The sequence below is a fragment of the Plectropomus leopardus genome, chromosome 11 (assembly GCF_008729295.1).
Source record: "Plectropomus leopardus isolate mb chromosome 11, YSFRI_Pleo_2.0, whole genome shotgun sequence".
NCBI classification, from domain to species: Eukaryota; Metazoa; Chordata; class Actinopteri; order Perciformes; family Serranidae; genus Plectropomus; species Plectropomus leopardus.
In genome coordinates, this window is record NC_056473.1 from 3633036 (window position 1) to 3646335 (window position 13300).

The following is a 13300-nucleotide window of genomic DNA, read 5'->3' on the forward strand; positions in this document are numbered from 1 at the left end:
TGCCGTGACCCGGATTCGAACCGGGGTTGCTGCGGCCACAACGCAGAGTACTAACCACTATACGATCACGGCGAGCTACCGGGGACTGCTGACGCCGAGAGACATTTTGATTATAAGAAAGCAAATAGTCACAAAGTTGGTGAGATGGTTTGAGTGATAAAGTTACTGAACAAATAGTGTACTTTTTAACGTAAGAGACGTAGTCACCAAATGAAGCCAGAATTATAAAGTTTAGAAATGAATTGTTAACAGTTACCAGACTTTAACGGCAACAAACGTTGCTCCTTAAAGTTAGCTAACGTTATGACTAGCTAACCTTACAGCTGGGCCACAATTGCTGTGTGTATTAAGCGAACCAGGTATTTAAAACGTCTAAATATCAAGACTTTTCTCTCATTAATGTTAGAAATGTTAGCAATACGTTGTAGTATTCGGTCTCGTTTTCTTGTTCTTTATAATGGTTAACGTCAACGCTAACTAGCAACTTTGCTAATGCTAAAACTTGGTTTTCTTAAGCTAACGTAATATTCGGTTACATTTAGGGAGTGATCGTTATATATCAGAGGGGATGGTGTTAAACGGGGGTGCCTCCATGTGTATTTTTAACCACTTTGGAGGGAGATATTTTGTTTAATTTGGCTTGAGGGGAAATCAACTTTAAAGAGTTGTATTTTGTATTTATTTAAAATATCATCAGAACCCCCCAAAACTCAAGTGGGTTTTCAAGGCATGTTTTCATTTTAAATCTCAAAATCACACAATTTCTTATAGCTAGAAACTGTGAAATATGTCATGCAGAGAAGGGAAGATATATATCATTTATTTATTTGTTTATTTTAAGAAAGAAAGAAGGAAAAAATTCCCTAGCAACCCCTTTACTATGATAAAGTACAAATGGTAAGTATCAGAAATATTTCCCTTTGGCCTAATGTTACTTGCCACAACTAATCTTGCCATAACGTTTTTGTTAATTTCTGTCTTCTTTTTTAATGCAGGTAGCAAATTTAGTTTTAGTCATGCAATTTTTACAATAGTAACTTGCTCACACTTGTTTACTACTCTCCCAGTCAGCAGCGTTATGTCAATTTTGTTGTCTATTCATTTATATACTGTGTGATCGATCTTAGCAGTTGATTTCATAATTAGAGATAACAGATTAGCATATTTCAAAAACGTCGACAATCAAAATAGTGATGAAAGTAGTTGTCTTTATTAGATAAATTAATAACAGTAATGGTCTTTAGTTGATAAATACGGCTAGCCAGCTTGCCATTGATTATAAAGTGGAAAAAAAGGTAATATACAAGTTGTGATGAAATCAGTAGTTAGCAAAAGTAAGTGTTAATGTTTCTTCAGTGTTGAGAAGAATTGAAGGCTGAAAACACTACCCAAACACAAACCTCAGTCACTCATTCACTCTCTCATTTATCATCAATCAACCACAGACAAGTAAGATGCATGATCGGCAACTGAAAATTCCTACTCTTATCAGTAAAAAGCATCACATTTTCATACAAGTATTGTACAGTTCATTTTCATCGTTCTCTTCAGGTTCGTTGCTCCTTGCAACTGCAACTTTAGCAGCACACTCGGCCTTTCTGGTGAAAGGGCGACATGGACCTGCCTGAGTCTGACGCAGCTGTGGTTTGCTGCTTGGTATGTCACCCATAGTTTGAGCTGAAGCACCTTCTTTTTTCTTGGCTGTTGTTGCATGATTCCTCTTGTGCAATTTACAGGACGCGACCAGAGGTTTTCCAATGTCCACCTGTTGGCTTTCTGTCTGGCGCAGCCGACTGTCCGTGTGAGTATAGTGTAGATCCACTTTGATGACAAGCGATTCCTAACAAAGGCAAATAATAGACTTTTTTTGTAAAAACCTGCCCTGTTATAATTGGCTAATTGGCTTGACTGAATGTGTTTGAGAAAACCCTTCCTTTAAAGTTTCAATAAATGCAAACATGAGTATAATTCAAAAGGTTACCAGGGTGGAAAAGCTGATCAGCCTGTTCAAATGATTTCATATAGTTGTTTGCTTGGCATTGAGAATATTTCATTGTAAAATTTAAAAAATCATATAAACAGAAAAGGAAAATATAATAAATTGCATACCGTAAGCTTTTGAAGACCACAAAGTCGCAGACTACAGTCTGGGTTTTCTGAAGTCTTGAATAGTAGTGAGTCCATATCCTCTGACCTGCCAGGGCCGGAAAATATGTCTTCCATTGGCTAAGGATTCAAAGCATAAAATATTCTGTCAGCATCATCAACATTTCTAAGCAACTTAAACAGTTCACTTTCAATAATCATGTCACTGCATGTAAACCAGCCAAACACAGACTCACTGCTAGAAATGAATTCATAAATTTGCCACTAGATGTCAGTATGACTCAAGATTCTGCATTCAAAAGCATGTAGTTCTTATACTGGAGAAGTACAGCAGATTGCTATCACTCTCACTTCCTGCTTTGTCTTTGTCTGTGACTGCAGCAGACTGGAAGTCCATATATGGGCAGAACTTCCTCAGACATACGAAACGTGGGGGTGAATGGTCATCAGTGAGAAGTTCCTGCTGGCTCACGGAAACTGACTGAGTTTTACGGTGAGCAACATGGAATTTGTGATGTCGATACAACTTGCAACTTTTAACCCCTATGCTGAATTTAGTCACTCTTAAAAGAGTCAAAAGTCAGACTTCAGTGAAGAGCCAAAAAACAAGGACTTCTCTGTTGTCCTTACATTTACTTAGTGGTGGAAGAAGTATTCAAATCTTTTACTTATGTAGAGGTATTAATACTACATTGTAAAAAATGTTACTGTTACAAGTAAAAGTCCTACATTCAAACTTGTACTCAAGTAAAAGTACAAAAGTATTAGCAGCAAAAAATACTTGAAGTGCCAAAAGATAAAGTTCAAATATGAAAAACAGCCCATTTTAGATTCACATCATATTACTAAATTATAATTAGTTACACATTAATATGATTATCACTTTAATGTTGCCACTGGTAAAGGTGAAGCTTATTTTGATTACTTTGTATACTGCTGGGTAGCATAATCTATATTAACACATCATAATTAGTTTATTGTATTAATAATCTAAAACTGTAAAGTAAATTAAGTTATTAAATACATCTAGTGAATTATAAAGTACAATATTTGCCTTGCAAAATATAGTGTAGTATAGGTATAAAGTATTATACAATGGACTCAATGAATACTCAAAGTACCTCAAAATTGTTCTTTAGTAAAGTATTTGAGTAAATGTACTTGGCTACATTCCACCACTGTATTTGCTTTTCACCTGTAGTGTGTTTTGTCAATGGGTATTAAAATCAAAAGTAGCTTGGTTCACTGCATAGATCTCTTGTGGCTCCTACATGTATGAGAATAAAACTTGACAATATTGTTTCAAGTAAAGATAAATATTTACAGGTGTGCTGCTCAGAGTGACGGTGCAGTCCTGGGTTCTGGGGCTTGTAGTCTTGATGGTGGCAAAAGCCACCATGACATTTGAGAACAAAGCTGAGAAGCTGACTTCCACTTCTACTCCGCAAATAAACATCAGCCGCTTCTTCCGTGGTAGTTCTGAAAAAAGATGTGAAAAAGGTTTTTTTTTTTTAAAAAATAATGACTAACATGCTCTACAGCTGTTTTACACTGACTCTGCTTTTTGGGTTATTATGATGTTAAACTACTGAAATAGAGAGGCTTATTTTACCGAATCCTTGATTAACCACATTAGGGACTTTTAGTCTTGCTATTATTTGAAACCACAGGCTTTTTATCTTTGGATCTTGTCTTAAGGAGACGGAGACGATTCTCAGATTAGCTCATGGTTCCATTCTAAGAGTGGTGAAGTAAATTTGAGGAAGTCAAGGTGTCAAAAAAACAACTTCCCTCCATCAAACAGTAAAAGACTTTTTGTAAAGTGAGCCAGTTCCCTGTTTTGATTTATCAAAAAGAAAAGAAAAGAAATTGAGTAGCGTCAGTGAGTGCTGATGAAAATATCACGTTGAACCACAAGGTCTGCACTTGGTTTGTCACATGCTGTAGTGTAGGAGGTGCAGATAAGAGTTTACAGAATAATCTCTTTTTCACACTCAAGGTGACAACAGATGAAGTAACAGAATTGTGGTTTACCTGAAAGAAAATAGACTATATTTGGAATGATGCTGTTTTTAACATATTCTGCATTTAATGCAGTTTGACCTGTAATTCAGTGAGCATGTAAGTTTCAGGAGATTTTCCTCAACACACCATTTGCTTGTCTCCAGCAGGCATCTCGAAAGTGAAGCTCCCTTGTGTGGCCGGTGGTCCGAACTGGGTCTGCAAGGGATCGCGGTTCCTTAAGGGTGTGTTTGATCTCCACCTGCTGCTTGCCTGTGACCAGAGGGTCTCTGCCTAGATCTGGTGCCGAGAAAAACGGGTAAACATGATGCCTGTAACATCTGATGACAAAACTCTACAGCAACTTGACATACAAATCCATAGGGTATTTTTCCCCAATTTTGCTTATTCCACCTCAAAATTCAAGAGTGTTCATTGTCATTCCAAAACATGAGGTTCATGAGAGGGAAGGAAACTATGCACTGTCCCAGGTCCCAGTGAGCAAAACTAAAATAGAAAACTAGAATCTAAAAACCAGTAGAAACAACAAATAAATACAATGAAATAAAACAATAGTCTGAGATTAAGCAATGATAAAAACAATACACATTTAACAGTGAAAATGAGCATTATTAAAAGTATTATTGCACATAAATGAGTACAGACCACAACAGGGTGTGCACTCATACTCTTTAGCTCATGGGGTCATGCCTGAGTTTCGCAATAGCAGGGAGAATAATTAATCAGATTCACATGGCTGGTTTTCAGGAACTTGGGGAAATTTTAAAGATTAGATATTATGAGAGTTAATATTCACACTAATTGGTTTAACTGAATGTGTTTGAGAAAACCCTTCCTTTCAAGTTTCAATAAATGCAAACATGAGTATAATTCAAAAGGTTACCAGGGTGGAAAGGCTGGTCAGCCTGTTCAAATGATTTAATATAGTTGTATGCTTGGCTTTTGAGAAGATTTGGCATCAAGAATATTTGGGGCGAGCTGTCTTCACTGTAATGGATGGACAGCTCATCAACAACAGCTCTTTTTCCATCTCTAAATAAGTCCCAGACAAGATGAGCAGATTTGAAAAACAGAGGCTTGGGAACTTTAAGTTACTGCCTATTTTCAAATCAAAGTTTCAAAGAGCTAAAAGTAAGGATAAAACCTCTTGTTAAAAAAAGGTTCATTTGTACATCTAAATATGTCCACATACATACATACACACACAGACACCAAGAGTGCTGATAGCAGGACATCCTGTGAAGCCTTGAGAGCATTGGCAGGGGGTGCCCAAACGGCAGAGCAGCTGTCTTGCACTCTGCAGCTCTCAGGTTTCTTGCTGTTCTCATGCCAACAGTGTGAATTTCCAGAGAATGAGGTCACACACTAATGGTACCTTGAAAAATTATTCTACCAGAGGCCCATCACACAGACAAACATGCTCTCAATACAGGACAACTTGATGAACTTCCCACCCTCCGCTCAGTCACAGCTAAACTTACAAGTCCTGAGTAAACAACACTAAAAAGACTCGCCAACGATTATAAAACTTGTCTGTGGTCCAGCGCACCAAAGAACAACCTGTTCCCTTCAAATCTGTTTACCCTCAAAACTTCAACAATGGTCAACCTACTGGACAGATAAAAGTAGGGCTGCACAATTTAAATTAAATATTAGCGAAATCACAATATAGCCATGTACAATATCCAAGTTGCAGGAGCTGCAATTTTTAGCTACAGGTAAAATGTCTCACAAAATAGAATTAAAATTAAATGAAGCAGAAATGCCTCGGCATACAAATCATACTCCACTAATAAGGGAACACACTTGTTTTGGCACAGATACCATCAAAAATCAAATCATTATGATTTTATATATCTTTTCAGTGAAAATGAAATGCAAACAGTTGAAAAACTGCACCTTTCCTTGTTACAGTATCTTAGATTCATTGTAAGGCTGACATACTTTTGGTTTATCATCATGTTCTCAAAACCAAAAACACAGCCATGTTTGAAATACTTACCCTCAGACACCTGCTCCAAGACGTGTGTGACTTTGTCGGTCTGTAGGATGTGCGCGTTCAAGTACTTAGTGAAGATTCCAGTGCTTTTACCCCCGTCCTGGACCTCAAATGCCTCAGCATCTTCACATCTGCATTGGTTAATAAAGCATTAAGGTTAGGATCACAGATTGCAAAAGACTTAGCTGAGTTTGCATTTGTAATGAAATATTTACAGAACAATGGGGGAAAAAGTACTTACGTGGCATAACCATAGACAGTGTTCCCACTGGGTCCCAGTGGCATGATGCCTGAAGGTAAGCTGTCCTGGTTGTACCTTTTAAAATGTAAAATCAGCAAAGGTTTACATTAGAGGATTCACCATCTTATACATGTCACACCAAAAGAAAACACTGCCGCTGTCAAAAACAAATTGGAACAAATTTATCAAGGCAGTTAGCTCATGAATCTAACTTAACTATAACAAACCCCTATAAAATGCATATCAACAGAGCAGCGCTAAATTAAATTCTGAATGAAAAGGCTTCTAGGTCATTATTTTATGCATGATTATGGGAATAAACATACTTAATATTTGGTGTGCCTACTTAACCTAAAACAAAATCATAATATGAATAAGAGATTCAGGAATGAAAAAATATTTGACGAGTTTACATTAAATAAATATGACAATAATAGCTCCAAAAATTTTTCCAGTGAATACATTTTAACGGTTTTAAGCTTGTTTTTCGCTTGTTAAAATTAGCATTAGCATTATCACAGTACCACTCTATTGTCTAAATACAGTCACTTCTACCTCCAAGAATCCAAGATGGCAACGGCCAATATGTTGAACTATAGGCTTCAAAAGTCCACAAACCAATTGGTGAGGTCATGATCATCAATCATGGTCCATGGCTTTGTATAGTGTTTGTAAAGTCGTCACGCCAGCTGTTTTTGTGTTTCGTTAAGGTAGTTCAAAAATTATTAAAAAGTGGTTCTGTACACATTTGGAATTGCAAGTATATGTAACTGTTTCCAGAACCTCAAAAGACTGAAGCAATCAAAACAAATCCTGATAACCCGTGCATTATGTCAAAAACAACTCATATAAACGATACATACTTGCTTGCATTTCTATAGTACAGTAAAATCATCATATAAGAAGTAAACATAAAAATCCATGTGAGACTTTCTTCTCTGAGTAAAAAGAGAAATGAGATATTACACCTACCATTTCCTGCAGGTATCCAGAAGGATCACACTCAGTGCTGTCCGTCTTTGCTGCATGCTGAGCATGACTCTCTGCACACAGACACAGTTCTCAGTCCGATACGGTTGTGGAGCATCAACAGCTACCAGGTAATTCCTCCCAGCACGCTCATATCCATGACCCGCATAGTAGAAAAGACCTGTGTAGAGTCATAAGATACATAAATAGTTAATGCTGCAACACCATAAGAATTGTAAAGATCAGATTTTGCAATGTACACACGCAATCCAGGCATAAATAATACATACTATTTGGCACAGCTTGGAGAAAGGTCACACTGGGGACCAAAAAGACGCCTGATTGCTATACAGTATGGTATGTTTCAAAACACATGCTTCCTCAATTTTTTAGCCTTTGTTTGTTGTTAGCAAGACATAGTAGAAAATAGAATTCTGATACAGCGTGACTGTTCTCTTATCATTGCTTTTATTTCATCATCAGCATAATTTCACATACAGCTCTGTCATTAGTGTGTACTTGGGTATCTGTCTGCTTTGTAATAAAACAGTAGTGGCCTTGTTCCCCTGCACTATATGACTCATCATTAAAGCTATTTGCTGTAGTTATTAATAGTTGATTGTTTACATACACTACAATTGGTAAAAAATGTGCGATTGCCATTATACTGAACAATATTGCTATTTGCGATTGTGATAATGATAAAATAAATATATAATTTATATCACGAGTCTACCTTCTTGATTATCAAGGAAAATGCAGAGAATAATAATAGTTTTGAAGTGTGTATTTAAACATACAAATATTAAGTAGAATAAGAAAAATACAAAGCCTTAAGTTTTTACATTACTGTTTCAGAAAATAACTTAATATTTTCCCCAAAAAAGTACGTTTTTCCATTAACTGGCTGAAGTTTTGTTCTTGACTTTGGCTGCAGGTAGCCTTACCACATCAGGCTATCTCCTCCATTAATACACAAATCGCAGCCTTTTATGCGGTTATGTAATCGCACAGCCTAAAATCACGATTGCAATTGCGATTAGATTAATCGTGCAGCACTAACTGCAATTCTATCCATGTTTTTAGTTTAACACTGTATGACTGATTATCACAACCAGAAAGACAGACATTGAGCTAACTGTCTGCCTGACTGTCAATGACCCTGTTCAAAGATTATATAAACTCTGTTTGTGTTACAGGCATACAGGGAGTGCCAGACATAGCATACACAGTTAGAAACGTCTGTGCTTTTTTTCTATCCTTTATCTGCCCGCTCAAAACGCCCTCAAAACAAGACACCACTATTATAGACCACTCAGGGCTTTGTGACCCATGACACGTGGACAGCAACAGATAAGAGTCACAGAACACAAGAGAGGAAGTTACATAGTTATATTTCAGAACCCACAAGTATGTTGAAATTACTATGTCAGCATTTCTCCAAAGGGCAACAGTTAAAATGATCAATCAACTGACGAACATAGCGAATTTTGGAGAGAAAAAATTACATATATATATATAGTCAAATACTCACCATAAACTCCTCTGTCAAGGAGCTGAATAAATTTGTCAATAGCAGCCAGCATCTCCTCCCTGGTGAGGTCCAGCAGGGAAACAACTCTGAAGCCAAGCTGCTGCAGGAGGTTGGCCAGCTCGTGTACATCCATAATGGGGGCCATTAAGTCAGGGTGGTGGGAGTAATTCAGGTTGCCAATGAGAAGGGCAACTTTATCTGTGGCTAAAACAAAGATAAAAGTTAAATTCTAATTATAACAACATGAGGAAATACTCAAACATGTAGTGATCGTTTTCTACTGTAGCGCGCTAAAAATAGCACACTGAGTTTCTTTCCATAAAAGCGTACCTGTGGGCACTGCAGGAGGAAGCTGATCAGTTTGCACTAGAGGATATAAAAAAAAGAGAAGCCAAAAATCAGTTTATTTCAATTTGATCTACAGTACCACAATTGTGTCCAGAGCACACATACAGAGCAGTATCATTTAATATTTTGACAACTATTTTTTGGGAATCAGCACTGTACTTGCCACAATATAACTTAGAAACAGGAGAAACACAGCAAGAGCAAGTTTCACTTTGCATCACTTTCCTGTTGTGTGTCTAAGGCTCGGATCAAGTACTCTTTGGAGTCTAACTTCCTTTTTACTCTGTAGAAATGGGAAAGTACCTGCAGCATAATGGAAATAACTTAAAGTCTAGTCTTAGAGCTAAATCAGTGGAGTGAAAGAAGTGTTTAAAAAACAGATTTGATGAACAGCCACTTCATTGAAAATAGAGGATGTAAAGTCTCAGGAAAATACAGGGAAAACAGACTTGAATCTAGTTGATAGAAGTTGTTATGAGTTATGACTTACCAATGTCAACATCGACAGGTTCTGTCCATGTCTCTTGTAGCACATTAGATGCGGAGCACAGGTATGTCCCTCCATGCTCGGCTGTTGCACGCTCAATCTGCAGGTACCACAATAGATTACATTACTATCAATGTTTGTCTTTTCGGCTATTTCCTCACGTGTAAGATTACTCATCCATACATCTGGTAAAACATTAACTAATTTATTTACATGGTTGCTTAAGGGGTGCAGTGATCGACACAATAAATATAGCACAGTGGAAACAATGAGCACTGAGGAAAGACAACACTCCTTCCATACCTGCAGCGTACCACTAGTTTTGTCAAGCAGCGGCTGTCCATTTCTGTACCATTGATAATGTGGAGTCGGCATGCCAAAGGCAGTGCAGCGGAGAGTGAGTTTGGTACCCTCTCGGACCGTCTGGGGTTTCGGGTTGACAGCGATGTGTGGCTCACCCTGCCAATGTACTGGCAATCCTGATGATGTTTAGAAAGAAAGATTCAAACCCTACAGCATCACTTAGCATAAAACTGATTCACTGCCAGCTGAAAGTCATTATGCGAAACAATAAAAAGCACAACACTACTGCAATATACATCAACACAAGAATGGCACAATGCATACCTGATTTATCAATGTCCACCACCTTCACTTTCACCCAGTCGCTGAACACGCAGTTACAAATAAGGTCATTCACTCGGCACACGAAGAGCTGAGTTTTTGTAGCTTTGATGGCCAAGTCTGCCTCAGTGGCTCCAGGCACCTTAAAAACAAAACAAAATGATAATGAACCCTTAGGGACTTTTTGGTGCATATTGTGCACTTTTCATTCCTCATTTTTTATCATTTTGGTTGTGTACAGGCATATGGCAGCAATTTTGGCAAGATTGTGAATTTTTGTTAATCTTAGAATTTCCAGCTCAGCTCCTACAAAAAGTCTAAAATACACTGTGGAAACAAAATTGTTATATTCATACTGTTTAAGTGCAAAAAATGTGCCATAGAAACCCATTAAAACTGCAGTTTTTCAATCTCACAGCTATCAAAGCATAAAAACATGCATTGTATTATTTCTGAGTGTCCTTCTGGGCTTTTGCCTTGGAATTTATCATTTTTTACTCTTTTACACCTTAAGACGTCATTTTTTGTGATATGTTGCAAATCATCGACATATCCCAGGCTGTGATAACCAAAGAAAAGAAATATTTTGCATGTAGTAAATTGAAAATAATTGATTTTTTGTGTTGCTTTTTTTTCATCCAAAAACATAATGGCATCTTGCAAAAACCTGGCATTTAAAGGGTTTTAAATTCTGCAATTGAATGACTATTTGATATTTATGATAAGGACTGATGGTTAAAAAATTAACTCAGTGAATCTAGAAAATTACATCAGTGTATAATATTTTTTAAAGCTTGATTTTGAAAAGTGCATTTTGTGCGCAGAGCGATGCGAGTGTGTCTAATATTGAAGCGGGCCCTAAGGGTTAAAAAGATTAAGATCAGTGCAATATTGTGTCAAAGATCTTCTCAATATGACGTTTAACTCGTTTCAGTTGTTATTTTAAAAAGCCAGATCAGAGGTCAGATCAAGACAGCTGTGCACCAGAATAAACCTGTCAGTGCAAGCATAGAAAAACAGACATTCATAGCAATACTCAACTGTCATGCACTGTAGACCGTATTTCCATATATAAGTAAACAGTTACAAGTGCATTCAAAATGCCTGGGAATATTTTAGAGCTTTCAAAATGAATAGATATCTTAATGTCAATATTTTTGGTAACCCACAAACAAAGACACAAGGAAAATCCACTTACCTCATTTTCTTCAGTGAACCACTGGTAGTGGGGGTTATCTGTGCCCTCAACACGGACACTCAGGGTCACTTTATGGTTCACAGGTACACACACAGAAACAGGATGCCGCACTATGACGATTTCTGAAACAAATGAAGGGAGAATCTCAGCTGTCAGAAAATAACAGGTGAGCTGTGTCTATTTCTGAAAAGTCACAGAATGTGGTGTTTTGAAGCGCTGTAACAGAACATACCGCCGACCATCATTCGACAGGGTTTGTTGCGGGATCCAGTCATCAGTGCATTTTCTTCTTATAACAGACTGTAGGAAGTTAAATTAATTTATGAACTTCATATCAAATTAATTCGACAAATTGCGAAATAAAAGGCACAATAACGCGGCTGTAAGTATAACTGTCGATATATTTAAACTTATATCTAGTAAAGGTAGCTGAATTGTTGACTGTACACCACAGTGAAAAATACTGTAGATTCAGTTCGAAATGCCCCCGATTTAAACATAAAAAAAATCATCAGTGTTCAAAATCCATAAACACACACGTGTTACTGTATACCTGCCGTCAGCCTCCGAACAGTTGAGCAGCTGTCGGACCTCAGCCAGTGACTGTTTTCTTCTTCCCAATCTTCATAACTTAATAACATCCAATATCGAGAAAAATCTTCCCTTTCCCGGAACGAGTCAGTGCTCACACATATTACCGCTAAGCGTCGAATATGGGAGCATCTCAAAGGACAAAAAGAGTCTGTTTACGGAGTATTGGGAACCTGTAATGATTAATTCTGATTTTAAAATAACAATATGCCTTCAATTAAAAAAACACCCAAACGGACGAACTCCGTTCCATAAAAGACAATGTGGATCATGTTAGTGAAATGCAAGTGGAGCCACTTTTTCAGACATTACGGTAACAAGCAATCTGACCCCTTTTCAGGTGTTGTACAGTCACAGGCTCAAGTTAATGGGTTTAGGGAATTAAAACATGATAAATTCACTGTGCTTTAACTGAGATAGATAAATCACATGGTATTCTGTATTTAGCACAATTTGCGTTAATTGTATATGATCTCTTATTGACCATTTATTAAAACATTTAAATGAAATTTATAAATAATAATACAATATAGCAATAATAATATAATAACAACATACTACTCAAATAGTATGTTTAATTTGTACTATATTTGTATGTTTTTTTGTGTATAGTTTAGTATATAATTGAACATGTATTGCTTTTAGCATCCATTTCACATAGCAAACATATAGGTAATTGAAAAATAGACATTCGACTGATTTGCAGGTGTGTTTTGTCTGTTAAAACTGCTAGGTTGTTTTGGGGTTTCTTTTTAGAACCTTTATGTAACCCGGAAAACCTAAAATCTCTTTTCCAATAGTGTCTTAGCCAATATAGAACTATGAGTTGCAGACAAACCAGTTCTGGATAAAATATAATACTATAACATTTGTAATGCAATCACTTAAAAGATTTCTTACTAGAAACAAATTATATATCACTGTAAAACAACTCAAGAACAGTCTGAAAACATATTAAAAAGTAAGACCACTCTAAATAAATAACATAACACGTCAGTATTTTAAAGAATATATTTTTTCATCTGAATCTGTTTTTATCTCATTGATGTGAAACATGAGCAGCTAGTGGGTCTGTTTATACCATGTGTTGCAATACGAAGTGAGGGGGCTGTCCTTAAACAGCTCTTGAGCAAAGCATGGGACATAGACCTTTAGTTGTCATCAGCTACAAGCACCTTTTG

The 13300-nt window shown here is 36.8% G+C and overlaps 1 protein-coding gene and 1 non-coding gene across 2 annotated transcripts; both read right to left on the reverse strand.

The window, feature by feature from the left end:
- Window positions 1-72, reverse strand: trnah-gug. The gene has a single exon. It is a non-coding gene; the product is annotated as a tRNA-His (tRNA).
- Window positions 73-1188: 1116 nt separating this feature from the next.
- Window positions 1189-12188, reverse strand: malt3 (MALT paracaspase 3). The gene is made up of 15 exons (XM_042496640.1): window positions 12082-12188; window positions 11761-11828; window positions 11529-11650; window positions 10334-10472; window positions 10010-10185; window positions 9710-9806; window positions 9202-9237; window positions 8872-9075; window positions 7341-7518; window positions 6369-6443; window positions 6131-6258; window positions 4258-4407; window positions 3431-3585; window positions 2110-2226; window positions 1189-1840 (listed from the first exon to the last, which is right to left on the reverse strand). Exons 2-15 carry the CDS (start codon window positions 11801-11803, stop codon window positions 1502-1504), a joined length of 1959 nt encoding a protein of 652 aa, XP_042352574.1. The 5' UTR covers window positions 11804-11828; window positions 12082-12188; the 3' UTR covers window positions 1189-1501.
- Window positions 12189-13300: the final 1112 nt, after the last annotated feature.